A 26,368-nucleotide genomic window follows, 5' to 3' on the forward strand; every position below is an offset into this window, starting at 1 on the left:
CACAATAGACTAACACATAAGGGGGGGGGGGTAATTTTTTAACTCAGCCCTGTCTGTTTTTGCTCCCGTTTGACCTTCCATCTTGCCAGTAATCACTGTTCTAACAGAATTCCCACAACTGACGAGCTTCCTGATTTTTTTTTTAGGAAATTACAACAGAGGCTGTGTGGATGTTTCAGGTTATTGTGACAAAAGTCATCACAAGATCATGAGCCAAAAGAAAACATAGGAACCTGAGCTGTAGTATAAAAAGCAAAAATGCTTTGGTGTTGTGCAGTAAACTGTGTGCAAACATGCAGAGCAAGAAGAACCAGCGTGGCAACAGAAAACGTCACAGCAACGGACTTACGTACCTATGGTGGCATGAAGAATACACAATGTTCCACAAAGATCAGATTAACATGATTAACTGGAGAGACAGAAAGCAGCTCAAATATTACAGTTTAGAAAATCGACTTTGACTTAAAACTATTGAAATTGAGTCTGGCTAAAAATAGACCTGAACAGTTTAAATTACTTAGATATCATGCTTGGAGAAAACTTTTCTAAATCTTAATTTTTCCAAAACATTGACCAATAAGTGTGATTCACAACATAATTGATGTCTGACGATACGATTCATTGAGATCGGTTCTTTTCGAATGGTCCCCTTTGATCCGAGTCAGTGACCTAAAATCGATCCAGGACATACTGAACAGTGCATGTGAAGTTTTCCAGATTACTTCTCTTTCTTGTAAGAAAATCAAGTGTAAATTAGATGTCTGTACAAACAAAATAATAGTTTTTTGAGGAAAAAATGCACCTTTGCAATAATCTCAAACAACAAAAAGATTTTTAATATTCCATTTAGCTTTACTTGAACTTGTCAATTAAAAATGCAACAGTGTTGGAATCATATATTTTAACATTCAATTTTCATTGTTGCTTTATTTATTGCTTATTTATGGCTGACTTTTTTTCCGGCGACAAGTTTATGTTAAACCCATCGATCGGACTCTGTCTCCCCCTGCTGACCACAAATAGAAATGCAACTCAGGTTTCTAGGTGTAGTTTTGTTTTGCCTTAACCCTTGTGCTATCTTAGATGACCCCACCCTTACTTTGGAGTGTTCTCCCTACCATGACAAAGGTGGATAAAGGTGGAAAGATTTCATGTAATCCATGGACACCAGTGTATGGAGTCCCATACTGTTCATATAGGACTCCATGTAATCATAGTACAATTATAGTCTTAAAGAAATGTGCATGCCTAGCTATGAGGAAATATGCTTCTTCATCTCTTTTCTCCTTTTCTTTTTCATTATTGGGCGCCAGATGGCTTTGACCTTTTTTGCTCAAGTTCCTGACGTTTTAGGCATTTGGCAATAAACTTCCCCACCAAAGGCGTCAAGTCCATCGACTAAACCAAATGTCTCCGTTTTGTGTTCTTTTCATTTGGCCATTTCACACAAAATGTAACCCAAAAAAATTATTTTTTTATACCTATATTAAAATTTAGATCATATAATGTCACGATATGACTGACTTTAAAAAAGGTTTCATAAAGTAGATTCCCCAGAGTTTCCCCAGCCTGTACACTGAATTTGGACGAGACCCACAGTTGGATAGGCTCCCTCACCCCTCCCGTTTTAGCTCAAACACATTTCCAACAAAAGCCAAGCGCATGCAGCTGCAACTCAAGGGGCGCCAAGTCGGCTCAGGACGTGACGAAAATCCGCGAAATTTGCCCGCCTTTTTTTCTTTTTTTCTAAAGAAGCCGCCAAAAAACGGGTTCATACATTAAATTGTCCTCCAGCTTCACAGCACCGACCCGGTCCTCAGAGCACACCGAAGACCGACCGGAACCTTCGGGTGAGTCTGTGTTTCTTATCAACAAGTAGGATGTGAGTCGGCACGTGCTTCTTCTCAGTTTTGCAATGAAACATTCATTATATGTCAGGTGAATAAATGGGCATTTACATTCTATCTACAGAAATTGATACATTATAAAGATACATTTCAACTCTAAACTGTCTATTTAATCATAAAAATATTGTAAATCAACTAAATTAAATGGTGGAAGAAAAAATATGGAAAAAAGTAGATTTTCTTTGAAAGGTATTTTTAATTATTCAATTAACATTTCAGCACCTAAACTGTTACAGTTCGTTTTAAATTGGATTCTAAATGATAAAAAAATAGTTTTCCAGACTGAATCTGATTATATTTGCTTAATTAAAATACATGTTTTTGTGGAAATAGTATACACACAGCAGCTGACATGTATGATAGTAGCATAAAAAATATTCAAATAAATTTTATTTTGTCTTAAACCATTAAAATTTAAGGCAATGTTTAGCCGTTTCTTTGTTTCATTTAATAAAGTTGTACACTTCCTCCTCTAACGGCATCGTGAGTCAAAGTGAAAGTGAAGTCAAGTTACAATGAGAAGTAGTAATTGTAGTAAAGGTGACCTTCTTGAGGACTATCACATTGTGTACTTTTATACATTTCATGCCATTTTAAGCTGCATTACATGGGTAGGGTCTAAGAAAGACACATAAATGCCATATAAATGCTATTTATGGTGTCTAAGGGGTTTAGGTGGGCGGTATTTACAGTAATCATCTATTGATGAGTTTTTCTGCCATGGAAATGACTCATGTCTGACCAACTGTTATGTGGATGCTTTTAAAACGACAAAACTCATTTTTACAGTCAGTGATTCCAGTTTTTAGCTCATGTATGAAAAAGATCCTCATGCATGTAACTGTAAAGCATCTCACTAAACTGCTTTTGAAGCCTAGACATAATCTTTTGCACACAAAAAATGATAAAAAAAAGCTTCTGATTTCATAGTTTTTCTAAATGCAATTTGAGATTTAAAGAAGTATATTTGATAAAAGTCTATATTTAATGGCGAGAAAGTGACTTTCCTAAAAAGAATTCTGTAAAAACAAATCTTTAGAATAGAATAGGGCTGCACGATATGAAGAAAACTCGCGATATGTGATATTAGTAATTAATATTGCGATAACGATATAATTTGCAGTATATAAACAATTAGCAAAACAACCAAAAATATTATTCCCATTCCATTACAACAGCTTAAAAATTATACTACAAATAACCCTTGTTGACATAGGAGGCGAACATACAACATAATAGGGCGCCATCCGATTAGTTAACAACGTGAAGGGGTCCATCTGATTGGTCAAATGCAGAAAGGGATTCTTTCGATCCAATAAACACTTCAAGCTGCCATAAGATTGTTTGGCCACATCTAAGGTAACCATTTATTGCAAATTTGCTGTCTTTTGCGATATGCATATTGCACAGCTTGATATTGCGATAACGATAAATTTGCGGTATATTGTGCAGGCCTAGAATAGAACAGAAAAAACTTTATTGATCCACAAGGGGGAAATTACCTTGTTACCATAGCTCTGTTAACAAAAAGTAAATAGATAATTAACTTTAAAATATTAATTTATAACACAGAAGAGATTTAATCAATAAGATATTTCTGATGTAAAACTGGGAGAAGATGCAACTAACAAAGAGATTTGTTTTTCCTTAATCTCTTTTTTTTAAATGTGAAAATATGAATTACCAACTAATAATTGGTTGCATCTATTTGGGGTTTTATTTCTATGAAAATGAAGGAAAAAAAGGGGGCTTTCTCTGGTTTAAATCTTTTTTTAAGATAAACTTTCTAGATTTACTGGATCACTTTTTTTCATTCTTGAGGTTTGTTTAGAGAATTTTTTAGAGACCCACTCCGATCATCTTTTGATATATTGTAAAAGTCTTCCCAGTGGTCTTTTAATTATGATTATGCAGTTCTTAGCCAAAATACATAAAAAACAAACCTGTATCGTTTTCTAGGACATAGTTTCTGCAGAGCGGCAGTGGTCTTTTAGAAATTTGCCTTTGAGTTGTGGGTAGAATGTTGGCGGAGTGAGCCGTCATCCATCTGTTTACATTCTCTCCCACTAGCTCTACCCCTCACAACCCTGGTGCAACAAAAAAGACGAGCAGTATTGGAGCTATCCAGCAGGACAGTTTGGATCAAAATGCTAGCTCAGATGAGGAAAAAAAAAGACATTATTTGATCTATTTGTCTGCTAGTGGATGCATCAGAATGGAGCGGGAAGCTTCTGGCCCGTATTTTCTACAAAGCAATTTCAATCTTTTCTAACATAATTTTTTTCGCCTGCTCCTGATTCATAACGATTTGAACAAAGATATATATTCAGAAGCGCAATTTTAAAATAATTATTTCTTCATAAATGCCACAATTATATGTTCACCAAAAACAAAATTTCCATTGGAACAGATCTTTAAATTTGCTTTGAGACAACAGGGGGTTCAACAGGATAAAATGCTGAAGGATTTGATCTGAATGTTTCCTTTGATACAAAAAAGGAGCCAGAAGTCCCAACATGTTGAGCGAAAAAGGAGCCAGAAGTCCTCCCTGTGATCGGTAAGTGTTTGTTTCGCAGAAGCGTTCGGTCTAATTTGGGTGAAATCTTTTCTAAGTTTTCTTGTTTCCACAGAGGTCAGGCTGTTGCCATCATCTTCTTCATTCTGGGGGTGGAAACATTACTGCCCTGGAACTTCTTCATCACGGCATCAGAGGTTCCTTCATCCCCCGTCTCTCTCACTTATATCGGTTTTGGTTTGAAACATGCTAAATGTTTACCCTGTTTTTGTTAGTATTTTAATGGACGCCTCAACAACAACAACAACAACAGCAGCAGCCGAAACGCAACAATGATGGACGCGTCAAAAGGTTACAACTATGACTGCTGGATGTCTCTGCTCTCCCAGCTGCCCCTGCTGCTCTTCACTCTGCTGAACTCTTTCATTTACCAGTGGTGAGTGCTGGAAACTGACCATGGAAAAAGTCTGAAAAGAATGTTAGTACTAAAACTTACTCAAGAGTGTTTGATGAGCTCTGTCGCCCCCTGTTGAGCACTCTTTGATATGACCTCACTAAACACCACTCTATAGTGGTACAGGAAAGTTTTATGTTATGTTATGTTATATTACCAGTACATGTGTTTGGTCCAGATCAGAACGTCCTCAGAATTCACTCAAAAAAAGTTCTTCTGTTGGTGTCGTCATCAGGGTGAAGGAGCATCTGCGCATGGCCTTCAGCATGGTCGCCATCTTCATCTTCTTCTTGCTCACTGCTGCTCTGGTCCAGGTGGACATGCAGCCGGACACTTTTTTTTCCATCACCATGACAACCATCTGGTTCATCAACAGTAAGTTTTGTGCACGCCTCCAGAAGCTCTTTCGATTTCTATCAGATTTACCTTATTAGACTTACTGTTTTTGGTGAAATGAAAATAAGAAAATGTGTGTGTGTGTGTCTGTCCAGTGTTTGGAGCTGTTCTGCAGAGCAGTTTGTTCGGCGTCGTCAGTCAGTTCCCTCCACGCTACAGCACTCTGTTCATGAGTGGTCAGGGTCTGGCGGGGATCTTTGCTGGAATCGCCATGCTCTGCTCTATCTTCAGTACGTAGCTCCTCCTCCTCCCTTCAGTTAACTTAAACTCATGTCGTAAGTAAAGTTCACCTCCTGCCAGTTCGGTTAGCACACCCTAAACAAGGGCATTGCCACATGTTAAATATAATTTAAGGGATTTAAGATAAACAGGAACAAAAGTGTCTTTTCATGGCACTCGGATATCTCATGACACAGACAAAGGCAAACAAAGATGCACACACTCAGTGCAAATGATTTTTTTTGCGATATCATCCTATTTATGAGATGTAAATAATATCAATTATGACATGTTGGGGGATTTGGTATTTTTTTGCTCAGAATTATCTTAATTTAGGGTTTAAAATATTGAGATGACTGTTCAGGTAAAAGCACCCTATTTACCCATTGTCTCAAATTTGATCCATACCATTTTTCCCTTTAAGAATGGAAAAATGTTAAGCAGATTCTCAATCCAAAATACATGTATTGGGAGTCTTGATAGTTGTGACAAAACTATTTAACAACACAGAATATACATTTATAGCATTCACTAAGTGACAGAGGCAGAGAGAAGCACAGCAATGACTGATTTTGACCTTTCAACCCATGCTTAATGACACACACTACATGTCGAGTAAGTTATTATACTACTTTTACATGAAAATCATGTCAAGACCTACCTAGTCAAGAGTGGAAGAAGTATGAAAGGACAGTTAGAACAAGTACAAACTGCACATAGATTTATTATTGACTGAACTAAATGTTTGTATACAGGTAATCCAGATAGAACATCGGCTGCACTGGGATACTTCATCACACCGTGTTTTGCCACGCTGGTGTCTTTGGTCTGTTACATGATGCTCCCACGCCTGGTAAGGACACTCCACTCTTCAGACACATGAAATCCATGCCACTTCACTTAAATCTACAGTTAAAAACCTATTAAAGAAACCTTTTTAAGGTGGAACTGTACCTAATGTGCGGAACTTCTCTTTTAGGAATTTGCACGTTTTTATCTGAGTAGAAATCAATCCGATAAAGGGGAGGCAGCACAGGAGCTCATCAGCTCAGGTAAGTTTAGTTCAAGTGTCCTTTAGCTTTAAGCTTATGGTTAGGCAAGTTTTTTAGTAATATTTTTGTTGTTTCATGTTTCAAAGACCAAAAAGTATTGAGCTCTGAGAAGAAAGACTTGGAGGCCAACGGGAAGATCACGAGTCGTGGAGCAGAGAGGGAGCAGCGCGCTTCTGTCTTTGCAGTCTTTAAAAAGGTGAACATTAATACTCAATTATTTTAAATGATTTTCATCTTAAAATGTTTTCAGCTGCACTTTAAAATATAAGAACGATTTGAATAAAACCCACAATACAAATCAATCACTAATGATTGAGAAAAAGTCAAAACAGATTTAGAGTAAACCCCTTACCTTTCTGGTAATTTAACATCTGCTTGAAAACAAAAACCCCAGTGATTTTTTTTTTTCATAGCTCAAAATAAATTCAAGCATTAAGTAGCCCACCACATCAAAGAATTGACAGATGAGTCAAACTTTTAGGGAATTAAGATGTTTTCAAACCCTTTAATGAAATCCACAAACTATTTTTTGCAATATCATCGTTTCAATCAATTATGATACTTTGGGGGATTTTGTATTTTTTTGCTCAGATCAATCTTAATTTAGGGCAAAATTTCCAAACTTTTTCTTTTAAACCCCCCTTTGGAGTAGGGGGTACTATTAAACTTTGCTGACAATTAATACATTTTCAATAAAGACAATAGTTTTTGAAAATATATATTTTATATAACTTGTGTGGTGTTTTTTTCTTATCAGCTCATCACGGTTTCTTTGTTGTTGTATGTTTCTCCGAAACACTTTTAATTCTTCAGCATGTCTGTTGTGTGCCTGTCAGATCTGGGTGATGGCTCTGTGTGTAACCTGGATCTTTGCCGTCACCCTCGCTGTGTTTCCAGTCATCACGGTCCGCGTTCAGACGGTCTACGTGGGTTCCAAATGGGGTGAGCCATCATGACACTGTGGTCCAGAATGGAAAAAAGTGTTATTTGTGTCCTAATTTATTAAAAGCAAGTACATAACGTAGCTGATTATCCAATGGGCTTTATTCTCCCTAAAAGTCTTGACAAACCTTTTTCTTCAAATATGAATTCTAAATCTTGTTGCATGTAAAATTTCAGGATGAGTGGTTTGACAGTGGTGGACATGAACCCTTTAACACCGGAGATGTCGCTGCCAACAGCAAAATAACACACTCCTAAAGCTACTGAAACTCTTTTTCTGTAATTCCAATAGATTTTGGTGACACCTCTACAGCTGACTCTACTGCTGTTAGAAACCTGGGGGCTATTTTTGACAGCTGTTTTAAATTTGACAAACAGATTGACAATATCTTCAGACCGAGCTTTTATCATGTGCATTAAAGCTAAATCTTCCCTGAGTCGCAGTGATCTAGAAACAGCCATCCACGCTATGATCACCTCCCGGATAGACTATTGCAACTCTCTGTACTTCAGTGTCACTCAGCGATCACTGAACCGTCTCTTCATTAGTTCAAAATGCAGCAGCACAACTGCTAACTGGAACATCCAGACGAGATTACATCACTCCAGTACTCAGTTCACTTCACTGGCTCGCTGTTAACTTTAGAATTTAGTTTAAACTTTTATAGCTCATCATGGTCTCGCACCAATTTACTTAACTGAGCATTTAACAGTCTGCAGCCATACTAGAGTTTTATGGTCTGCAAATCAATATCTGCTTAATTTGCCCAGGTCACTGGGGTGACCGTGCTTTTTCCTTTGCCGGCCCTCAATTATGGAATTACATTTCTGCAGAACTGCGCACGAACCCCTACCATATCTGGACCTCCGGCCTCGCCTCGGTCATAGCTCCGTCAGAGCCTCCAGCCACGCCAACTCACAAGAACCTCATCGGATCACAAAAAAATATTTTATTACTCACCCAATCACTTACCTGTCTCCTCCTTCCGGGTTACAGCATCTGGGTCGGTCTCGTTTTTCGGATCATGACAGAACGAACTGGCCAACTTCCCGAACCAGCTGACCCGGAGGGCCTACCCCCAGCAGTCAACCAGCAGGGCATCATGTTGGGACGTCAAGCGGATGCCTTAACCCAACTGGCTTCCGCCCAGCAGGATCTTTTTCGACGCCTAGAGGGTGTATTAGAATTAACGGGACAATTCCTTAATTCCACGGTTTCAGCTCCACTTCCTACTTCCGGTAACATCCCCACGTCTACTTCCGCCTCAGCCCCGGAAAACTACCGTCTCCAGCCGGAACCTTTTTTGGGTGACGTCGAATCCTGCGGAGGGTTCATTTTACAATGTCAACTTTTGTTTCAACAAGCTCCCAGATACCACCACACAGATCACAGTAAGATTACATGAATTGTCAATTCTCTCAGGAACAAAACTCTACAATGGGCCCAAGCTTTCTTAGCGGGCAACCCCATCATGCACCTCCCCTTTGTACGATTTATCGAGGAGTTTCATCTAGTCTTCGAACAACCAAAAAAGCAGGAAGAAGCCACCAGACGATTACTGAGCCTCAAGCAACGTAATCGATCTGTCAGCGATCACGTGATCGACTTCCGGATTCTAGCAGTGGAGGCAGGATGGTCCGATCCAGCTCTGAGGTATCTTCTACCAATCTCTTAATGACTCTATCAAAGACCATCTATGTACTCAACCTGAAGCTCCATCTTTCGAAGAACTTTTCTCTGCAGCACTCCGTTCCGACACCCGCCTCAGAGAACGCCATAATGAACGCAGTCTTTAGCCCCGTAAGCCATCGCCAAACCTGTCTCAGCATTCCTCCGCCACCCATGCATCTTCTTCATCCGAAATCCCACGTAAACCTCCAGAAGAGCCAATGCAGATCGGGCATTCTAGATTATCTGCCGAAGAGCGTCAAAAACGCAGAGAGGAGCGGTTATGTTTCTACTGCGGCAACCAGGGTCATCAGGTTTCACAATGCCAACTACGTTTAAACTTTGGAGCCCCCCGCTAGACGACAGGCCGCGGGAGGGTCAGTTGGTCGTTTCCACACGAAAAGACTTTTTATGTATTCTTGTCAAGCTATGCTACAACTCAGAGATCACTGAATCCCTAGCCCTCATTGACTCTGAGGCCGAACAGAGTCTTATCGATCACAGCCTGGTCAAACAACTTGCTTTGCCCATTGAACCCCTTAACTCCCCCATTAAAGCTACCGGTTTGGGGGGACAACATCTCTCGCTCATCACCCACCAACTAGCAGACGTTGTCACCAGAATCTTCAATCAGTCCTTACAACAGTGCAGCATCCCAGCCTGCCTCAAAACCTCCACCATAATTCCGGTTCTCAAAAAGCCAACAGCAGACAGTCTCAAAGACTACAGGCCAGTTTCCCTCACGCCTGTAGTCATGAAGTGTTTTGAAAGACTGATAGCAAAACACATCAAAGATAATCTTCCACCCACCCTCTACCCGCTCCAGTTTGCCTACAAACCAAATTGCTCTACACCACTCTTCACTCTGCCCTGAGCCACCTGGACCACCCAGGGAACTACGCAAGGCTGCTCTTTCTGGACTTCAGCTCAGCCTTTAACATCATCCCAGACATCCTGACAGAGAAACTGCTTTACCTGGGCCTTTCTTCCCCCATCTGCTCATGGATTAAAGACTTTCTGTCAGAACGACCACAATCTGTCAAACTTGGACCCCACCTTTCATCCACCATTACCATCAGCACAGGATCACCACAAGGATGTGTACTGAGCCCACTCCTCTTCACGCTCTACACATCGGATTGCACGCAGACCCACACCTGCAACACCATCATCAAATTTGCTGATGACACCGCTGTGGTCGGGCTGATCTCAGGGGAAGATGAGAATTTCTACAGGGATGACGTCAGCAGACTGGAAAAGTGGTGTTCAGGAAACAACCTCCACCTGAACACCACCAAGACCAAAGAAATAATCCTGGACTTCAAGAAGAGGACAGTGGACCCACCCCCACTTTATATAAATGGGGTCAGCGTGGACAGGGTCCACTCTATCCGCTACCTAGGTGTGCTGATCACAGAGGACCTCTCCTGGACTGCAAACACCACTGCGGCAGTAGGGAAGGCCCAGCAGCGTCTCCACTTTCTGAGAATACTCAGGAGGAACAACCTTGAGAAGAAGCTGCTCGTGACCTTGTACAGAGCCACCATCGAGAGTATCCTCACGTACTGCATCACAGCCTGGTATGCAGGATGCTCGGCCGCAGACAGTAAGGCGCTGCAGAGGGGGATCAACACGGCCCAGAAAATCACAGGCTCCCCCCTGCCCAGCCTAGAGGACATTGCTAGCCTTCGCTACACGAGCAGAGCCAGGCAAATCATCAAGGACAGATTTTTCTGGCCATCTATGGACAAAGACGCATGGGAGTATGTCGCCGCCTGCGCCACTTGCGCACACTCTAAATCTTCAAATTCTCCCCCTTCTGGTTTTCTGCATCCTCTGCCCACACCTAATCACCCCTGGTCTCACATTGCTGAGATTTTGTCACCGGTCTTTCCCCCGGGGGGGCAAGTACAGTTATATTGACCGTCATTGACCGTTTTTCAAAAGCTGTTCATTTCATACTCCTTCCTCAGCTGGCTACAGCCACAGAAACATCCGACATCTTGGTCCATCATGTATTCCGTCATCATGGGATTGCCTCAGGAACTTCATGCCACGAGTCACCTGAGTCAGACGCTACCTCGAGCAGCAGCTACCCTCCTGAATCCTCACAGGAAATCACTCCTTCAAAATCTGCAGCCGTGCCGCTCGCCAAGAACTCCAGTCACGCCACTCGCCAAGATCTCCAGCCGCGCCAAGAACCCTTACCACATCTGGACCTCCGGCCTCGCCTCGGTCATAGCTCCGTCAGAGCCTCCAGGCAATCCAACTCACAAGAACCTCATCGGATCAGAAATAAATCTTCATTACTCACCTAATCACTTACCTGTCTCCTCCTTCTGGGTTACAGCATCTGGGTCGGTCTCGTTTTCGGATCATGACACTCTGTCTTCCTTTTATTCTGAAGCACTTTGGTACCCTGAATGTGTTCAATATAAATAATCACGAACGCTGAAATCAGGATTGATTTTAAGGCTCTTTTGATTGTTTATTAATGTTTTTATGGTCTTGAGCCTTCATATACGTACATCTGATATGATTTTAATGTGTGACCCTTTGCTGACCCTGAGGTTCCTTTGGTGTCTGAAGTTATTCCTAAAGTCTGAACCAAAACTAACAGGGAGGCTTCATTGAGTTATGAACTTCAACTTTTTCTTTTTCTAAGAAAGTCTGTTTTGCTTTTCATTTTTAAGTTTGTTTTTTATTCTGTAAGCACTTTGTGTTATTAAGGTATGAAAAATGCGTTATTGATCAAGTTTGATTTGATTTGAAGCATTTGATTTTGGAGGGGAATGTTTGTCAGCATTCACATTTTTATGACATTTTTGAGGATTCACTTGTTATCCCTCTGTGTCCTACAGCTGATGTGTTCACCTGTGTTTGCTGCTTCATTGTTTTTTACATCATGGATCTTCTGGGTCGTGGCGCTCCATCTCTCAAACAGTGGGTGAGTCTGTAGGAAATGATCAAAGTTTGATTTTTAAAACTCATCTCTAACACTTTGAAAATGTTTGCAGCCATCAAAGGAGAGCAGCCTGTTTCCCATCGTCGTCTTCCTCCGTGTGATCTTCATCCCTATGCTCATGATGTGCAATATCAAGGACTCCAAGCTGCCCATCTTCTTCAGGCACGACTCTGCCTTTGTGGTCATCATGGCTCTGTTCTCCTTCACCAACGGATACTTGGCGTGTCTATGCATGTCCTACGCTCCACAGTGAGTTTTTTATTTTTATTTACTCTGAACAAATTCATACTTAATTACAGACTGGCTTTTATTTAGTGAAACGTTTTTGGAAATCTTAAAACTATGCAGCTTACACAGCATCACTATCAAATAGAATGACTTTATCTTGGACAACCTTTGCACTGACTTTGCACCTGGCTCCCGTCTTACCAAACTGGCATTCACTGACAATTTGAATCTGGCTCAGGGCTTTATAGAGATCCAGTCTTGAATTAATTGCTGCACTAAAATCTAAAAACCCCAAGAAAGAAAATCTACCTGCACCTGGAGAACTGACACATTTAAACAGTAAGTGACATTGCAGGCCTGGAGAAAAACAAGCTTCCAATAAACCATCAGTTATTTCAAAGCCAACATAAATTATGCAATAAAAATGCTAAAAAATACCAGGAATTCATGTTCACCTGTAAAAATAAAAAATATACCTCCTATCCACAATTGTTTATTTAAATAACTCTTAAAGGCCAATTTCCACTTTGTATTGCAAGACTTGACCTTGACCTGACCAGGTCAGGAACAAAACTGTTACTCAGCAGTCTTGCATCTACACCAGAGGATTAGGTTTCTACCATTAGATGTTTTCACCCATCTACCGTATTTTCCATTTTACAGGGCGCACCGGGTATTGAATGGTCTATTTTCAAACTTCTGTAATTTGTGAGATCCATCAAACTAAAATGCACATTGAGACACAAGAGTCAGAGATAAGTCAGTCAGACTTTATTGACTGCATTCACACCAAAACATCCAACTTTATTTGCAACACGTAAAACAGACTGATGCCACTAAAGCAAACATTACTTAACTACAGCCCTTCTCACACAAGCTCAGTTCCTCTACCAAAGGCCTGGGAGCTTGAGGCTCCTGCAGTATCTTAGCTGTTCCTAGCACTGCGCTTTTCTGTACTGAGAGGTCTGAGGTCTTTCCAGGTATCTGTTGTGGCCACTCCTCCAGCTTGGGGGTTACTGCCCCGAGTGCTCCAATTACCACAGTCACTACTGTCACCTTCACTTTCCAGGCTTTCTCCTGTTCCTCTGAGTCCCTGGTATTTCTCCAGTTTTTCATTTTCCTTCTCTATGATGTTTCTGTCACTTGGTACTGCCACATCCACCACAACGGCTTTCCTCTGTTCTTTACCCAATTCTCAATGTCTGGTTGGTTCGGCTTTACCATCCTGTCAATCTGGATCTGGAAATCCCACAGGATCTTTGTTCTCTCACTCTTTACCACTTTCTGAGGTGTTTCCCATTTTGACTTTGGGGTTTCCAGTCCATGTTCTGCACACATGTTCCTGTGTATTATTCCAGCCACTTGATTGTGGCGCTCCATGTATGCTTTCCCTGCCAGCATCTTACACCCTGCAGTTATGTTACTTGGTAGAAGACTTTCTGTCCTTAACCTTCTGTGGACTGTGTTCTCTCTTGCAATGAGTCTCATTTAACAGGAATGCAAACGCTCAGGTTTGAAAGTGTTTCATAATTCAGTGTCAGGTCACGACTTGTTCTTTCCCAAGAACATTCATAGGGGTGTTGTAAGTTCATCTATCTACCAAGTTTCCTGAAGAAGAAAAAAACAATGGGAGAAGGAAAACGTGTCAGAGATCAGGCAGCGTTGAACCTGCATGTGATCAAGGCAGATTTGTGCTCCTGCCTCGCCCCTCCCTGCCCATTTGTGGTATTGCAGTCTGGTCATTGCACATATCTTCTTTACCTTTCAGCTGCTCCTTTTGAGATCTTTTCCGCATCCCTCTTGCTCACTCCAAACACCCTCATGTCCTAGCCTACATCCATGAAACTCTTCTTTTGGCCTTTCTCTAGGCCTTTTTCCTGGCAGCTCCAACCTCAGCATCCTTTCGCTGTTCCTAATCCTTAACATGTCCAAACCATCTCGCTCAGTTTTCCTACCACCATTTAATAAAGTCAATCATTTTTGGACAAACAAAAACAACTCTGTCTGCTCTGAAGAGAATCTGTCAAGAATAATTGATAGGGTTTCGGCTGTTAAGCCCTAATGAAGGTGCAGCACAGCTCAAACATTTGCTGAGCCTCCAGAGTCCTTCAAAATAAAGCTTTTGAGACACTGATGCATGTCACTGTGTGTGTTTGTGACAGGTTGGTGAGGTGTAAGGACTGCGAGACGGCCGGCTCCCTGATGACCTTCTTCCTTGCGTTGGGGCTGGCTTTGGGAGCGGGCTTCTCATTCCTGCTCGGTGGATTGGTTTAGCCAAACTCACCAATGGTCAAGATCAAAACCACATTTGAAATTTTGTTTTTATTCTTTTATTTGTATTTTCATTCATTCATTTTTTTTACTTGAATATAATGTCAGATTTGTTAAGTGGCAGCTAAATCAAAGCTAAACCTGCTAAAAGCATAACAGTGTTGGGTAAAACGTGTCATACACTCACTCACAAAGCTCCACTGGTGTATGAATGTGTACGAATGTCTCATTATGGTAGGCGCAAACTGGCAGCCACACCTCTGTCAGTCTGCCGCAGGGCAGCTGAGGCTTCATCAGTAGTTACCATCACCAAGTATGAATGAGGAGTGAATGACGAATGGACACATTGTAGGCACCAAGAAAAAGCGCAGAGAAATCTAATCCATTATAAACTAAAAAAATAAAACAAAAAAGAAGTGATATTTTCTTAGTATTAAGACATAAAAAAATGAACCTGGAGCACCACTGAGGAAAAGGTCTGAAATTACTTCGAATAATTCTGGTGCCCAAACTTTGTAATATTCTGAAGGCCTCTCTAACTGTTCCTGTTTCCTGTGGAAACCTCAGGTTTGTTCTTGCAGCTTGAAAACAATTTTTGTGACTCAGACACATCACTTTATGGATGTGAAAACCCATGGTGGTAAAGCCCACCATTTAAAAATGTATTTCAAATTGAAGTTAAAATTCGGTATGACATGGAATCGTAAAAATACCTACCCACGTATATAAACTCCTGATATTAAAATTTGTCACCTTCACAGACACTGCCATTTTCAATCCAAGTTTGTTTTCCTGTCAATGTATATGTTTTTTTTCTTTTCCATCAGCTCCTTTCATTTTTGTTAAGGCAAACATCTTGAACCAACCAAAAGGGAAATATGAATGAACTGATGTCAATTTTATGTTCTAATTTTTTTTTTTTACTTTTTTAATAAATAAAAACTGATTTTAGTTTTATGTTTGTGATTCCTTTAAAAAAAACAGTTTGTGACCATTAAATGATAACAGATTCTGCTAGGTATACATACACTTTATATTCTCAGTTAGGTCATTGACTGTTGCAGGAGTAGGTCAATAATTTAAAAAGTTAACATTCAATTTAACAACATATCCCTTTCTATGTAAGACCCACTAAACCCACTAAAAATCATGGTTTTAGTGTTTTTTCTCATGATGGAGGACATATATAAAGAAAATTCAGAATTAAAATTGCATTTCTGAATATTTCTTTATTCAAATAGTGAATCAGGAACAGAAGAAAAAGTAAAGAACGAGCATATTTGTGATGTAGAAAATACCTGGCCACAGGCTCCATGCTCCGCTCTTTTTCAATGCACCCACCAAGCAACAAAAGCTACAGGTTTTTGATATTGGCTAAAAACGGCTTAATTATAATTAAAAGACCACTGAGAAAGCTTTTAAATAAAATGTCATCTATGGTATTACAATAGTTTTGCTTTGATTAATCTTGAATAACAAAATAGACATTTGGGTCTAAGTATAAATTATTTCTTTGCTTGAAAAAGACCCCAACAGCTTTAAAGTGCTTTTAACATGCTTTTAATGTGACTGTAAATGTCTCATTAAAACACACAATGACATGCTTTTAAGCTGCTCTCTGCATTCCTCTGTCATGCAGTGGCTCCGCCCTTTCCTCTGAGGACTTCCTTTCATTCTTTCTCCATCACAAAGTCATGATGAAATAAAAAAACAACACATGAAAATGAGCTTCTTTGTTCAGCTGCAGACTTGGTGAGTAGTTAAAGGTTTAAATTCAAACTATTTGTGCATGGAGATGTGTCTGGATTTCTTTGGTTTCATTGATTACATGCTCACATATCTAATTCACTGCAGTCATGAGTCTAAAGTGTGGAAACGCGTCGACTGCTGACCCGGAAAAATCTGTTAAGTAAGAAAAACAAATTGGCCTTTTGAAGATAAAAAGTTGCTTTAGTTTACTTCTGCTGATATATTTTAACAGCTTTTTTTCACCTAAAGTGAAGTAAATCAATGAACAGGAGTTGAGGAGAAAAATGTATTTTGCAGCATTTTAAGCTGTCCTGGCATCTTAATAGAATTTGTCCTTAGCATTTCTCAGTTTTTTTAAGTTAACTCTTCATCTGTGTCTTTTTTTTTGCTGCATTCAAAACATGAAATTAAAATTAGCATCTACTTTAACTCACTTTAGTTAGCCTATCAGATGTTTCTGTTGGAAAAGTTTTAGCTGTTTCCTCCAGTATATGGAGTCTCACAATTAATTTGTGTAATTTTATTTAGTTTTCTTTTATTTTTTTTAGCATTTTTTAATTTGTTTTTGGCTTTATTATCCCATTTTTGCATGCAAATTGTATGACGTTTTTCTAACATTTAGCTTTGTTTAGGCAACAGCTGATGGTTTGCATAACATGATGCAGGTTGCCCAGCCTTATTCATCTTTTTTGTGGATAATTTCAGAGTTAAAAGATTAAAGTAAGCAGCATTTACAGCATACAGTTTGTTTTTTTGTTTTGGCCTATCTGTCACTATTCCTAACATTTTGTAGCTGAAATTGTAGCGTTTTTTTTTCAATGTTACTTAGCACTTTATGTAGTTTCTCCAACCATTTTTCTACTCCTTACGTAGTTTAGCACTTAACTTTTAATTATATCTTGTATTTTTAGCTCTGGTTTTGATCAGCAGCAATTTTCACTATTTTGAGATGTGTTTAAGTGATGTTTTGTTGTTGTTTCTATTTACATAGAAAGAAGTGAAGTGAAATAATACTACTACTAAACCTTTTTTTTCTCTGGGCTTGTCTCAAATTCAGCACAGATGAGATTTTTTAGACTCAATAAGGGCTAGAATCCACAAATAAGGAAATTATAATCAAAATGAGTAAAAATCTGTTTGCTTCATACCCTCGACAACAGGAAAAATGTGATTTCAGACTAAAAAAAACCCCTCAAAGTACTGTAATGTTTGGTACAGTTTTAAGGATGTTTTTCTAAAGTTAATTAAATATTGATAGTTAGAAAAGCATTCATTATTATCATTTTGGAATCAAAAAGTTGGATTTATGCTCAGAGAATAAGTGCTAGTTTTAGATTTTATGAGGATTTATTAAGATGGACCAATTTGTACTAAGATATTATTCTAATTTTGTTCTTAAATTTGTCATTTCAGATAAAAATGAACTATAATTAGGTTCATAAACATGTAAAGAACACAAACCATTTGCTTAGAACAAGCAAAAAAAAACTACCTATTATTGGGCTGTATAGCATTCACTTTTAAGTAACTAAAAGTTTTTGTAATTTATTTTTCCCTCATTGAATGTTTGTGTTGAACTCCTTGTTTTTAGTTTTTGATATTTCTTATCAGATTTGTTGTTTAAAAAAACTACAAGTAACATGAAAAGATACTTTTCTAGTGGTTTTCGTCTTAAGATGAATGTTCTTTTCCTCTTTTTACAGTGTGTTTTATTATTTAGCCACCATGATCCTAAGCTTTCAGGTCACTCTTTGATTACGTCACATCTTTGGCATCATTTAACTTTTTCTTATCTGTTGTTTCGCTCACTTTCAGTTTAAAGAATGAAACAGTTTTAGATAAAAGCTGTCTGGAAGATTTTATTGTTGATTCAGATCAAACCTTTCCTTTGGTCAAGTTTTTAGGGAATGACCTGTTTTCCCAGAAGGATCACAGCAGAGGAAGTGGGGGTTTTACTGCAGTTGCAGCTGAACAAAGAGTCTGCTTGTTGGTGACCTGAGCGAGAAAGGCGTGCAGCTGATTATCACAGCCGGGTTCCCGAGGGCTACAAGGCAGCTTAAAGCTCTGCCATAACAGCGGTTCAGACAACAGCGGACGTCAGAAGTGGAAAAACTGGAAATGAAGCTTCCATCTGCTGGCTTTAGGTGAACATGGCTGAATCCCAGAGAGTGACAGCGCAGGGCAGGAAGGTGAGTCCACACAGCTACAAGCAGCAGTTCAAACCAAAACCAGTAGAAAACATTTTTACAAACTGCTAAAACTTTCACCTTTTGTTAAAAAGTACTTCTTTAGTTTTAGACACAACTTGAGGAATATTGGTTTTTAAAAGTGTCAAGTTGGCAAAAATAAGCTGCACCTATTATGGGTAAACATAAAGTTACCCGGTGTACTATCAAAATAAAAGTCTTTGTCGCTTAGAGGAGAGCTGGCTTGAAACCTGCTTACGTTTTGTTCATTAACTGACGACTACTGTATTTTATCCTAAAAACACAACGGTCATTTTTTAGTAATATCTAGTTTTTTCTAGTATTATGATTTTTGAATGTTGATGATGCTAATGAGCTAAAGTAAAGAGAATACCAGCATTAATATCATTTTGGGAGTTTTAGCTCTGTGAGGAGTGTTAGGGGGAAAAATCTTTGACTATGACTAAAGTAACTCAACATACATGAAACGGTTTGACTTCTCTAATTATTTTCGCTGCCTTCCAAGTAGAATTCAAAATTCCCCCCCTAAACATTACAACAAGAAAGCTAGAAAAGGAAAAAAAAACTTAAATGAATTATTTAACAATGTTGACATTCAGAATATAAAAATGCAGGATGTATTTAAATACAATATGAGGTAAATTATTCAAGACAGAGCTGTTTAAAGAGTGAAAATTCAGCTTTCTTTTAAAGTTTACCTTGTACAATAAATGTCTAAATTCTTTTACATATTTTATTAATAACTTCTTAAGCCTTAAACTCTCTGTGAAAAAGAAGGTTTACTTTATGTTTCAAATTCCTTTGATTGTTGCACTCCAATTCTTAAAGTTTGAAAACAGATTTAGCACATTAGCATTAGCATTAGCATGCTTCATCAGCTACACAGTTAGCCTTTTTCAAATGCCAACACTGTTGGAAGTTTTTTCGATTTGTTTGAGTTTTATTTTGAATTACATACCTGCAACTTCCAGTTTTGCTTTAACATGTTTGAACTTGACTCTGGCTTCATAGAACGGCCTCACAAGATAAAACAAAGGATTCTGGGAAATGTAGTGAAATACTAACTCATTTGCTTTTAATTTAGAAAGCCATATTTCCCAGCTGAAATCTGATAAGGGCTCACAAAAAGACAACAAGAGTTTGACTGAGAATTTTATAAACCCCTGTTCTTTTTCAGAGGTGGAGTTTGCCACAGAGAAGAGAGACTGATCAAAGCAAAGCGAGTTCGTGCTGCCCTGACCAAGAAGATCCAGGAAGAAAACTGGTAATTCAGGCAGCCTCAGCAATGAAAGGACAACCTCTGAGGGGCTAACTCTCATAAAGATGCATCACTATAGATCCTAAATCATTACAGTTCCAGTTCAAGAAATACACAAAAAACACATTGCTTGTATTTTATGTTTCACAAGCATATAGAGATTTTATGATGAAAAAAAGAAATGGGCTATAAATATGAATAAATAAGCAAAAATCTGATGTTACATTCGCAATAAAATAACAAATTAGTACATTTAAACCAGCATTTTATGTACCTAATGCAAATGTTTTGAACTGTGTTCTCTAATTTTTTATATGTTTAAGTTCTAAATATACCAGTAAAATTATGTTTTTCAAACAGCATTTTTTCATATGGTCCTGATTCACAATGACCTGAATAAATAAATACTCAGAAATACAATTTTAAGATTTTTTAATACATATATGTGTCTTCCATCATGACAAAAATGCCCACATGTTAAAAACACAAAAAACAAGATTTTCTTAGGAGCGAGTCTTCAACAGCTTACTGTGATTTTCTAGTAATTAGAAATAGAAAATTTAATTTTAAACACATAAGTTACAATTGCTTCAGCATCTCTAGCAGCCACATCACACCACATACCAGTTTAGTTACTTACAAAAATCAGTCAGCAGTCATCTTTTCTTGCCTTAAAACAAAATCCATTACAGACAATTACAGACAAATGCAGATTTATAGTATTGATGACAATGCTCAACTAGTTTACATTTTTGAAAGAAAAAAAAAACACACACACAAAGAAATGCATTTCAAATGTACCTTATATTCTAAGTATTAATTTCTGCCCTAATTTATTAATTAGGTCTGCATGTCTGTTTATGCGTTATTAACCCATGAGAACCCAGACTCATTTTTCCTGAAAAATAAATAAAGTAAAATACACCACAAACAAAGTGGATCACTAAACACATTTCTGATATTTTTCTGTTACACTGATGTCACCATGGGTTCTCACGGGTTGCATTTCTCTGGTGTTCCATACACAGAATTATTATTTTTTTAAATGTTCTGAAAGTCACATCAGTAATTTTGTCAATTTATTGTATCATAATTTTATTTTCAGCTGTTAATGCTCAGGTCCCTTTTCTCTGTTGTCCTCCAGACGGTTCCTTTCCGAGGTCAGATCTCTGGTGGGTTACATCCAGGGAAGAAGATTGTTATTGTGGGCATCGTGGATCCTCACCCTGATCGGTACAGTCATGACTTTTACTGTCTTTGATTAATTTAATTAATTTGCACATTATTTCATCTTTTTTTTCTGAATGGGTTTAGCGCGTCATTAAAGATGATTAATCATAAAAATCCTCCTCAGAATGAACAATATTTTGCTTGGTAACCACAACTATAACATGGACTCCCACAGTACAGAAGCTTGCTTTGTGCTACATGGATGGATACTTTCATGGAAGAGTTGGGTTTCCATCACTGGTGTCTACACTCTGCTTATAAAGTTGTAATTTTTAGCAGGTGAAGCATTTTGGAAACAGTTTAGTTTAATAAAAATTTCAAGCAACTTCAGTGTTGCTTAAAATTGCTTTTAAAAGAATTCCAAAAGAGGAAATCTCTTAACTTTTGTAACAGTGTTTTTAAGGAAAGTGTTTTTTGTAATAAAAATTTTTTTTTTTTTAGAATTTCTTATAAACAACTGTTACATTTGTGTTCAAATTAGGCCTTTTTCCCCATTTTCAAAGGTTTTTTCTAGCTTTGTTCATTGAGTTTCTCTTCTTTTGAATCATACTTTATAAACAAACTCCTGTTCTTTTTTGTTGGGAATTTTAAAATGCTACTAAACAGATAAAACGGTTCAGATTTACACCTTCTTTTTTTAGGTTTTACATAGCTCTGACATGTGGCCGTGGGACATCCAGAGAGCCTCCACCCAACGTTGCGCTGGAGCTGTGTGTTCGATTCAAGGACCAACAAGTTCTCCGAAAAGCTTGCATCTCTGGGTCCTGGGGAGAGGTGGAGAAAGCTGTTCCTTTCTTTCCATTCATCAAGGACCAGCCGTGTAAGGTACCAGTTGAACCATTTAAATAATTAGAAATGACAAGAGTGGCAAAAAAGTTTATGCATGGATGGATAGGAAAGCCATCAAAGTTTAAAAAGAGCTTGTACTAATGTGCTGCAGTTCTAATATTTCTATGAGGCTTTTGTTTCAAAAGAAAGTAAGAGCTGAAAATTAGTTAACAGTTAAACAGTGCGACCACAAGAATATTTGTGATCAAGACAATTTTCCATCAGGTTTTGTGCTTGATTGCACGAAAATACGTCCAAATAACATCTGCCTCAAAAAGGAATTGCTTTTAAAATCCAGGGCACTAGATAGTCCCTTAAGATTTAGTTTATTAGTAGTTAGCAGGATTTCTACATGTTTCTTCTAGTAAAATATATGACTTGTTAAGACCTTTTTTATGACCTTCAGTATGAGAAAATAAGACCAATGGAGGAAGAAAAAAATAGATGGATTGATAGATAGATAGATAGATAGCTTAATCTTGATGATATGTAAAAGGTTATATAATCTAGTCTTTTTATATCACTTACCAACAGCAGTATTTTTTAGATAAAATGATTCTGCCTTTCCTGTTTGATACAATTTCCTTTTGTTGGTTCATATTTTTAAGGTATTACGCAGTGGGCGTTTCTTCTTAATACTGGTTTTAAAATTGCTGCATTGGTTCCCTGTGTGTTTCAGGGTTGACTTTAAAGTTCTCTCAAAGGTTTATAAATGGGCCCTGAGCTGCTCTGTGTCGGACGGGCGCTGTGGCGATGACCCCTGTGGTCGGGCTGGGCCTTGGAATAAATGCATCCCCATTATACCGTTTCTGCACAGCAGTACCGAGTCAGACTGCTTTTTGAAGCTGTAGTTCTTACGTTTTTGTTTCAGTTTTGATATAAGGGTTTTATTTGGGGGAACCGGGTGGGTGGAGGGAGGAATCTGTTGAGGAAGTGGCGCCAACTTTCTGTGGTTGTCCTGTGTTTTCTGTTTTAATTAATTTTCGTTTTTAATGACTATTTTATTGGCTTTTATGTAAAGCGCCTTGGGTGTTCAACTTGAATGACAGGCGCTATACAAATAAATATAGCTTAAAGTTTAACTGGCTAAATATTGAAAGGCGAGACCCATCATGGGCAGGGTGCACAGCAACACTGCTGGGAGGGGGGACATATAAAAAAACAATAAGCCTAAAATTGCATACCAGAGTATTTCTTTATTCAAATTGTTTTAAATCAGGAGCAGATAAGAAATGTTTCTGAAAGATTGTATTTGGTGTGTACAAAGTACTCTGTTGGGGTCACAAGCTCCCTGCTCTGCTTCATTCCAATGCATCCACTTGTAGATGAGTAGAACCACTAGTCTTCATTTTCATTGTCTAAGGTCGTTTCTGGCGCAAAAATGTACGGCTGGATAGCTCCAACATTGTTCACCGTTTTTGCTAAACTGGTAATGTTAGGTTTGGGCTGTAAGCTAGCTGGAGAGAGTAGAAACAGAGAGCTCTCAGTCATGGGTGACGGGAAAGGGGGGCCGTGTTGCTGCGCGCCAATGGTCCCGCCTACAACTTATAGGCAATTTTTTTAATGAGCTACTGCTGCTCTGCAAAAAAATGACACAGGTTTGTTTTATATGTTATTTCCCCCTTTGCTGACTCGCTGTTTTGCTGATTTCTTTTCAGAGCAATTTTGCCTTTTTGTTGGTTGTTGTTTTTTTGTTTTAACAGTGTGTTGTGTTCTGCATCCTGATTGGCTGTAGGCCTTGTTAACTAATCTCTTCCATGCCGTGTCTCCTTTTCACTCTAAAGGTTTGAACTTTGAAGAGTGCTTAAACAAAAGAGAATGTTACCCCTCGTGCCTACATTTATTTCCCATTATATAATATGACATTCTTTAGTGATATATTCATCCTAGGTCACTTTCACTGGACATTTTTTTTAAAGTAACTTCCATGTAACTTCCGTATGCCATAAATGTGTTTCTTCTGTCCACATGGGCATGAGTCTGTGATTTCACAAAGCAAGAAATATTGATAAGGTCATGTGATTGCCCCGTCAGGAAACCCCAAAAAGTTTTGCAAATGTTTTAACGCTCTTAAAAGTTTGGTCCTAAATACACCAAAAGCTCAAATTAATATGATTTTTTTAATGAATTGTCTCCTTTAAATCTTCAAACTGTGAACCCAAATGCTGCCGTCTGTCCACAGATTGAGCTTCATTGTGAAAACGGACGGTTTCGCGGGATTGTTGACGGCCATCGGCTCTTTGATTTTGAGCACAGACTGAAGCCGCTCAGCAACATCGACACTTTATGGATTAAGGGCAACATAACTCTCACCAAGCTGGCTTGAGGAGGAAGCTGCTCCCAGATTCACCTGTAAAAACGGAAAAATCCTGTTTTATTTCCCAACATGCACTTGTTGGCAGAGACTCTTGATGATCACAGATGTAATCAGATGGACGCTTGTTTTCTGTTTCCCAACTAAAAGTTGGCTTTATTTTGTTACTTTGCTATTTTGAGAAGCCAAATCTGTCCTTTAAATTTGTTATGTTTTTGTTCTCAATCCTCAAAAATATGATTGTATTATGAGATAGAAATATTATTATAATATATTATTAATATATAAATATATTATAATAAATTATAATTTAAATATTGAAACAAATATTGTTATACTTTGAAAAACAAATTCCTTTTATGTGTTTTATTATTGGAATTTTGTACATTTATTTAGGCTTGAAAATGTTTTGTAAATATTTTGAAATTGAGAGGTTTTAGGCTTTTATGATTTCAAATAGACATTTTAATGACAAAAACTACCTCACATCCTGCTGTAATGTTGCCTGTCATTACTTAAGATGTGTAATTTAATTAATATGAACAAATAAAAAGCACTTTTTTGTACGATTTTGTTTTTGAAAACCAATTGTTTTTTTCTACCCTTGATCACAAAAATTCAAAAACAAACATTTTTGTAAGTGTATTTTAATGGGAATACATTCCAGCTTTTTTTCCTTATTAATATTTATTTAAATATTATATTAAATTTGTATTAATCTTACTTCTAAATGCTGCTAGTGCAAAATTTGCCTTTGTTGACGTTAGACCTATATTGCAAACAATGAGTTATCTTTTTTGCCATTTGATCATCCTAATATTTTTAATTAAATGGTTTAATTGAAATAAAGTTGTGTTAAATTAGATGTATTAAAAACTCTTTGGTTTAATTGAAATAAAGTTATTTTAAATTGATTTATCAAAAACTCTTGAGATAGTTTTTCATATAAGATTTTGAAAGTAATTTCCTAGATTATTTTTTTTTAGCAATTCACTTTTTTAGTCAAGGAAAAACTGATTTCTAAAACAGAAAAGAAAGATCTGTTTTCTATTTGTTTCTGTCAAGATCATAGCTGTTAGGAAACACTGGTGTTATATCACAGTTTGGCCCACAGGGGGCAGCAGAGTTTGAACAGATGAAGCACATGAAGCTCTGAAACAAATTTACTTATAAAATCTAAAATATTAATATAAATTTTGCTGAGGCAAAGATATCAAATAAAATATAAAAAAAAGATTACATTTAAACGCCTTCGTAGACTGAGCTACGTGAGACTACTAAAAATAATTAGCAATCATCTGTTAATGTTTGTGACTTTGGTGTTCAATCGCCTCACGCTAGTGTAGTTTTTACCAACCCAACTGGAAAACTGTGACAGATCTTTAATATTGTGGTGAATATTGATGAAGTTCAGACAGTTCTCTTCTTTGGTTTCATGGAGATGCTCCTCTTCGCTTCCTGCTTATCCTCATCAATTATCCATCACAGCCACAATTCACTGACCTGCTGCGGGCCCAGATTAACAAAAACCATCTCAGTTTTTGTAGAAGTCATGCATCTCCTAGGATGCAGTTTTGCTTTGTCATTTGTTCTAAAGCCTCCTCCACTTGTTTCAGATTTGCTGCAGGGTTTGAGAGGCTCTCATCTGGAGTAATAGAGAATAATTAAGACTCAAAGAACACAACTATGGCTCAGTCCTCATCTGAAGTACAAGTTTTTGTTTTACTCAACATAAACCTCATGAATAAACACCATTTAAACTGTAAACAAAGGTTCCTGCAGTTAAATTCATAACAAAAATTAACTTCCTTGGATATAAGTTGTCATATTATTCTATTAGATGCTTAATAAAACTTAAATGAAATTTGAATTAGCTGAAGAAAGCCACAAGCGCATGAGCAAACCAGAAAATAGGCAAGGAAACAGAGTCAGTAACTGAACAAGCTAAAAAGAGGAAACTATGAATTAATTCTGTCATGTTGTGTTTGGTGCTCAGTTATAAAAGCACCACTCTAATAGTCTTTAATCGATTTTTAAAGCGTTCTCAGTGGTCTTTTAATGAGGATTACAATGTTTTCAGTAAAGATCCAAAAACCTTTGTCGTTTTCTAGGACATAGTTTCTGCAAAGCGGCAGCAGTTCATCAGAAATTCACCCTCTGAGTT

At 37.9% G+C, this 26,368-nt stretch overlaps 2 protein-coding genes across 6 annotated transcripts; both read left to right on the plus strand.

Annotated features, from left to right (window-relative positions):
* Nucleotides 1-1,638: 1,638 nt before the first annotated feature.
* On the plus strand, nucleotides 1,639-18,404 carry LOC101174399 (equilibrative nucleoside transporter 2). Of its 5 annotated transcripts, XR_002293176.2 has the most exons (16): nucleotides 1,639-1,850; nucleotides 4,407-4,464; nucleotides 4,538-4,619; nucleotides 4,698-4,858; nucleotides 5,112-5,251; nucleotides 5,368-5,502; nucleotides 6,247-6,344; nucleotides 6,471-6,543; nucleotides 6,630-6,739; nucleotides 7,380-7,485; nucleotides 12,016-12,101; nucleotides 12,172-12,368; nucleotides 14,510-14,636; nucleotides 16,258-16,370; nucleotides 16,473-16,527; nucleotides 18,292-18,346. XR_002293176.2 is itself a non-coding variant. In XM_011473530.3 (13 exons), the coding sequence occupies exons 2-13, from the start codon at nucleotides 4,424-4,426 to the stop codon at nucleotides 14,619-14,621; spliced, it is 1,341 nt and encodes a 446-aa protein (XP_011471832.3). In that variant the 5' UTR covers nucleotides 1,640-1,850; nucleotides 4,407-4,423; the 3' UTR covers nucleotides 14,622-15,575. The 5 variants fall into 5 exon arrangements, 1 of the variants encoding a protein (XP_011471832.3); XR_002293172.2 differs by lacking the exon at nucleotides 16,473-16,527 and having other exon boundaries at nucleotides 18,292-18,404; XR_002293169.2 differs by lacking the exon at nucleotides 16,473-16,527 and having other exon boundaries at nucleotides 18,265-18,371.
* LOC101169908 (galectin-related protein) lies at nucleotides 18,340-24,773 on the plus strand. Its single transcript, XM_004065675.3, has 5 exons — nucleotides 18,340-18,556; nucleotides 19,752-19,838; nucleotides 20,977-21,065; nucleotides 21,704-21,887; nucleotides 24,073-24,773. The coding sequence occupies exons 1-5, from the start codon at nucleotides 18,518-18,520 to the stop codon at nucleotides 24,214-24,216; spliced, it is 543 nt and encodes a 180-aa protein (XP_004065723.1). The 5' UTR covers nucleotides 18,340-18,517; the 3' UTR covers nucleotides 24,217-24,773.
* Nucleotides 24,774-26,368: the final 1,595 nt, after the last annotated feature.

This window comes from Oryzias latipes, chromosome 1 (assembly GCF_002234675.1).
Source record: "Oryzias latipes chromosome 1, ASM223467v1".
Classification (NCBI taxonomy): domain Eukaryota; kingdom Metazoa; phylum Chordata; class Actinopteri; order Beloniformes; family Adrianichthyidae; genus Oryzias; species Oryzias latipes.

Coding starts and splice junctions, on each gene's coding strand:
- LOC101174399 (XM_011473530.3), top strand. CDS start 4,424: ATGTTGAGCGAAAAAGGAGCCAGAAGTCCTCCCTGTGATCG. Junction 6,345..6,470: donor ACATGATGCTCCCACGCCTG/GTAAGGACACTC, acceptor CTTCTCTTTTAG/GAATTTGCACGTTTTTATCT. Junction 12,102..12,171: donor CTCCATCTCTCAAACAGTGG/GTGAGTCTGTAG, acceptor AAATGTTTGCAG/CCATCAAAGGAGAGCAGCCT.
- LOC101169908 (XM_004065675.3), top strand. CDS start 18,518: ATGGCTGAATCCCAGAGAGTGACAGCGCAGGGCAGGAAG. Junction 18,557..19,751: donor TGACAGCGCAGGGCAGGAAG/GTGAGTCCACAC, acceptor GTTCTTTTTCAG/AGGTGGAGTTTGCCACAGAG. Junction 21,888..24,072: donor TCAAGGACCAGCCGTGTAAG/GTACCAGTTGAA, acceptor GTCTGTCCACAG/ATTGAGCTTCATTGTGAAAA.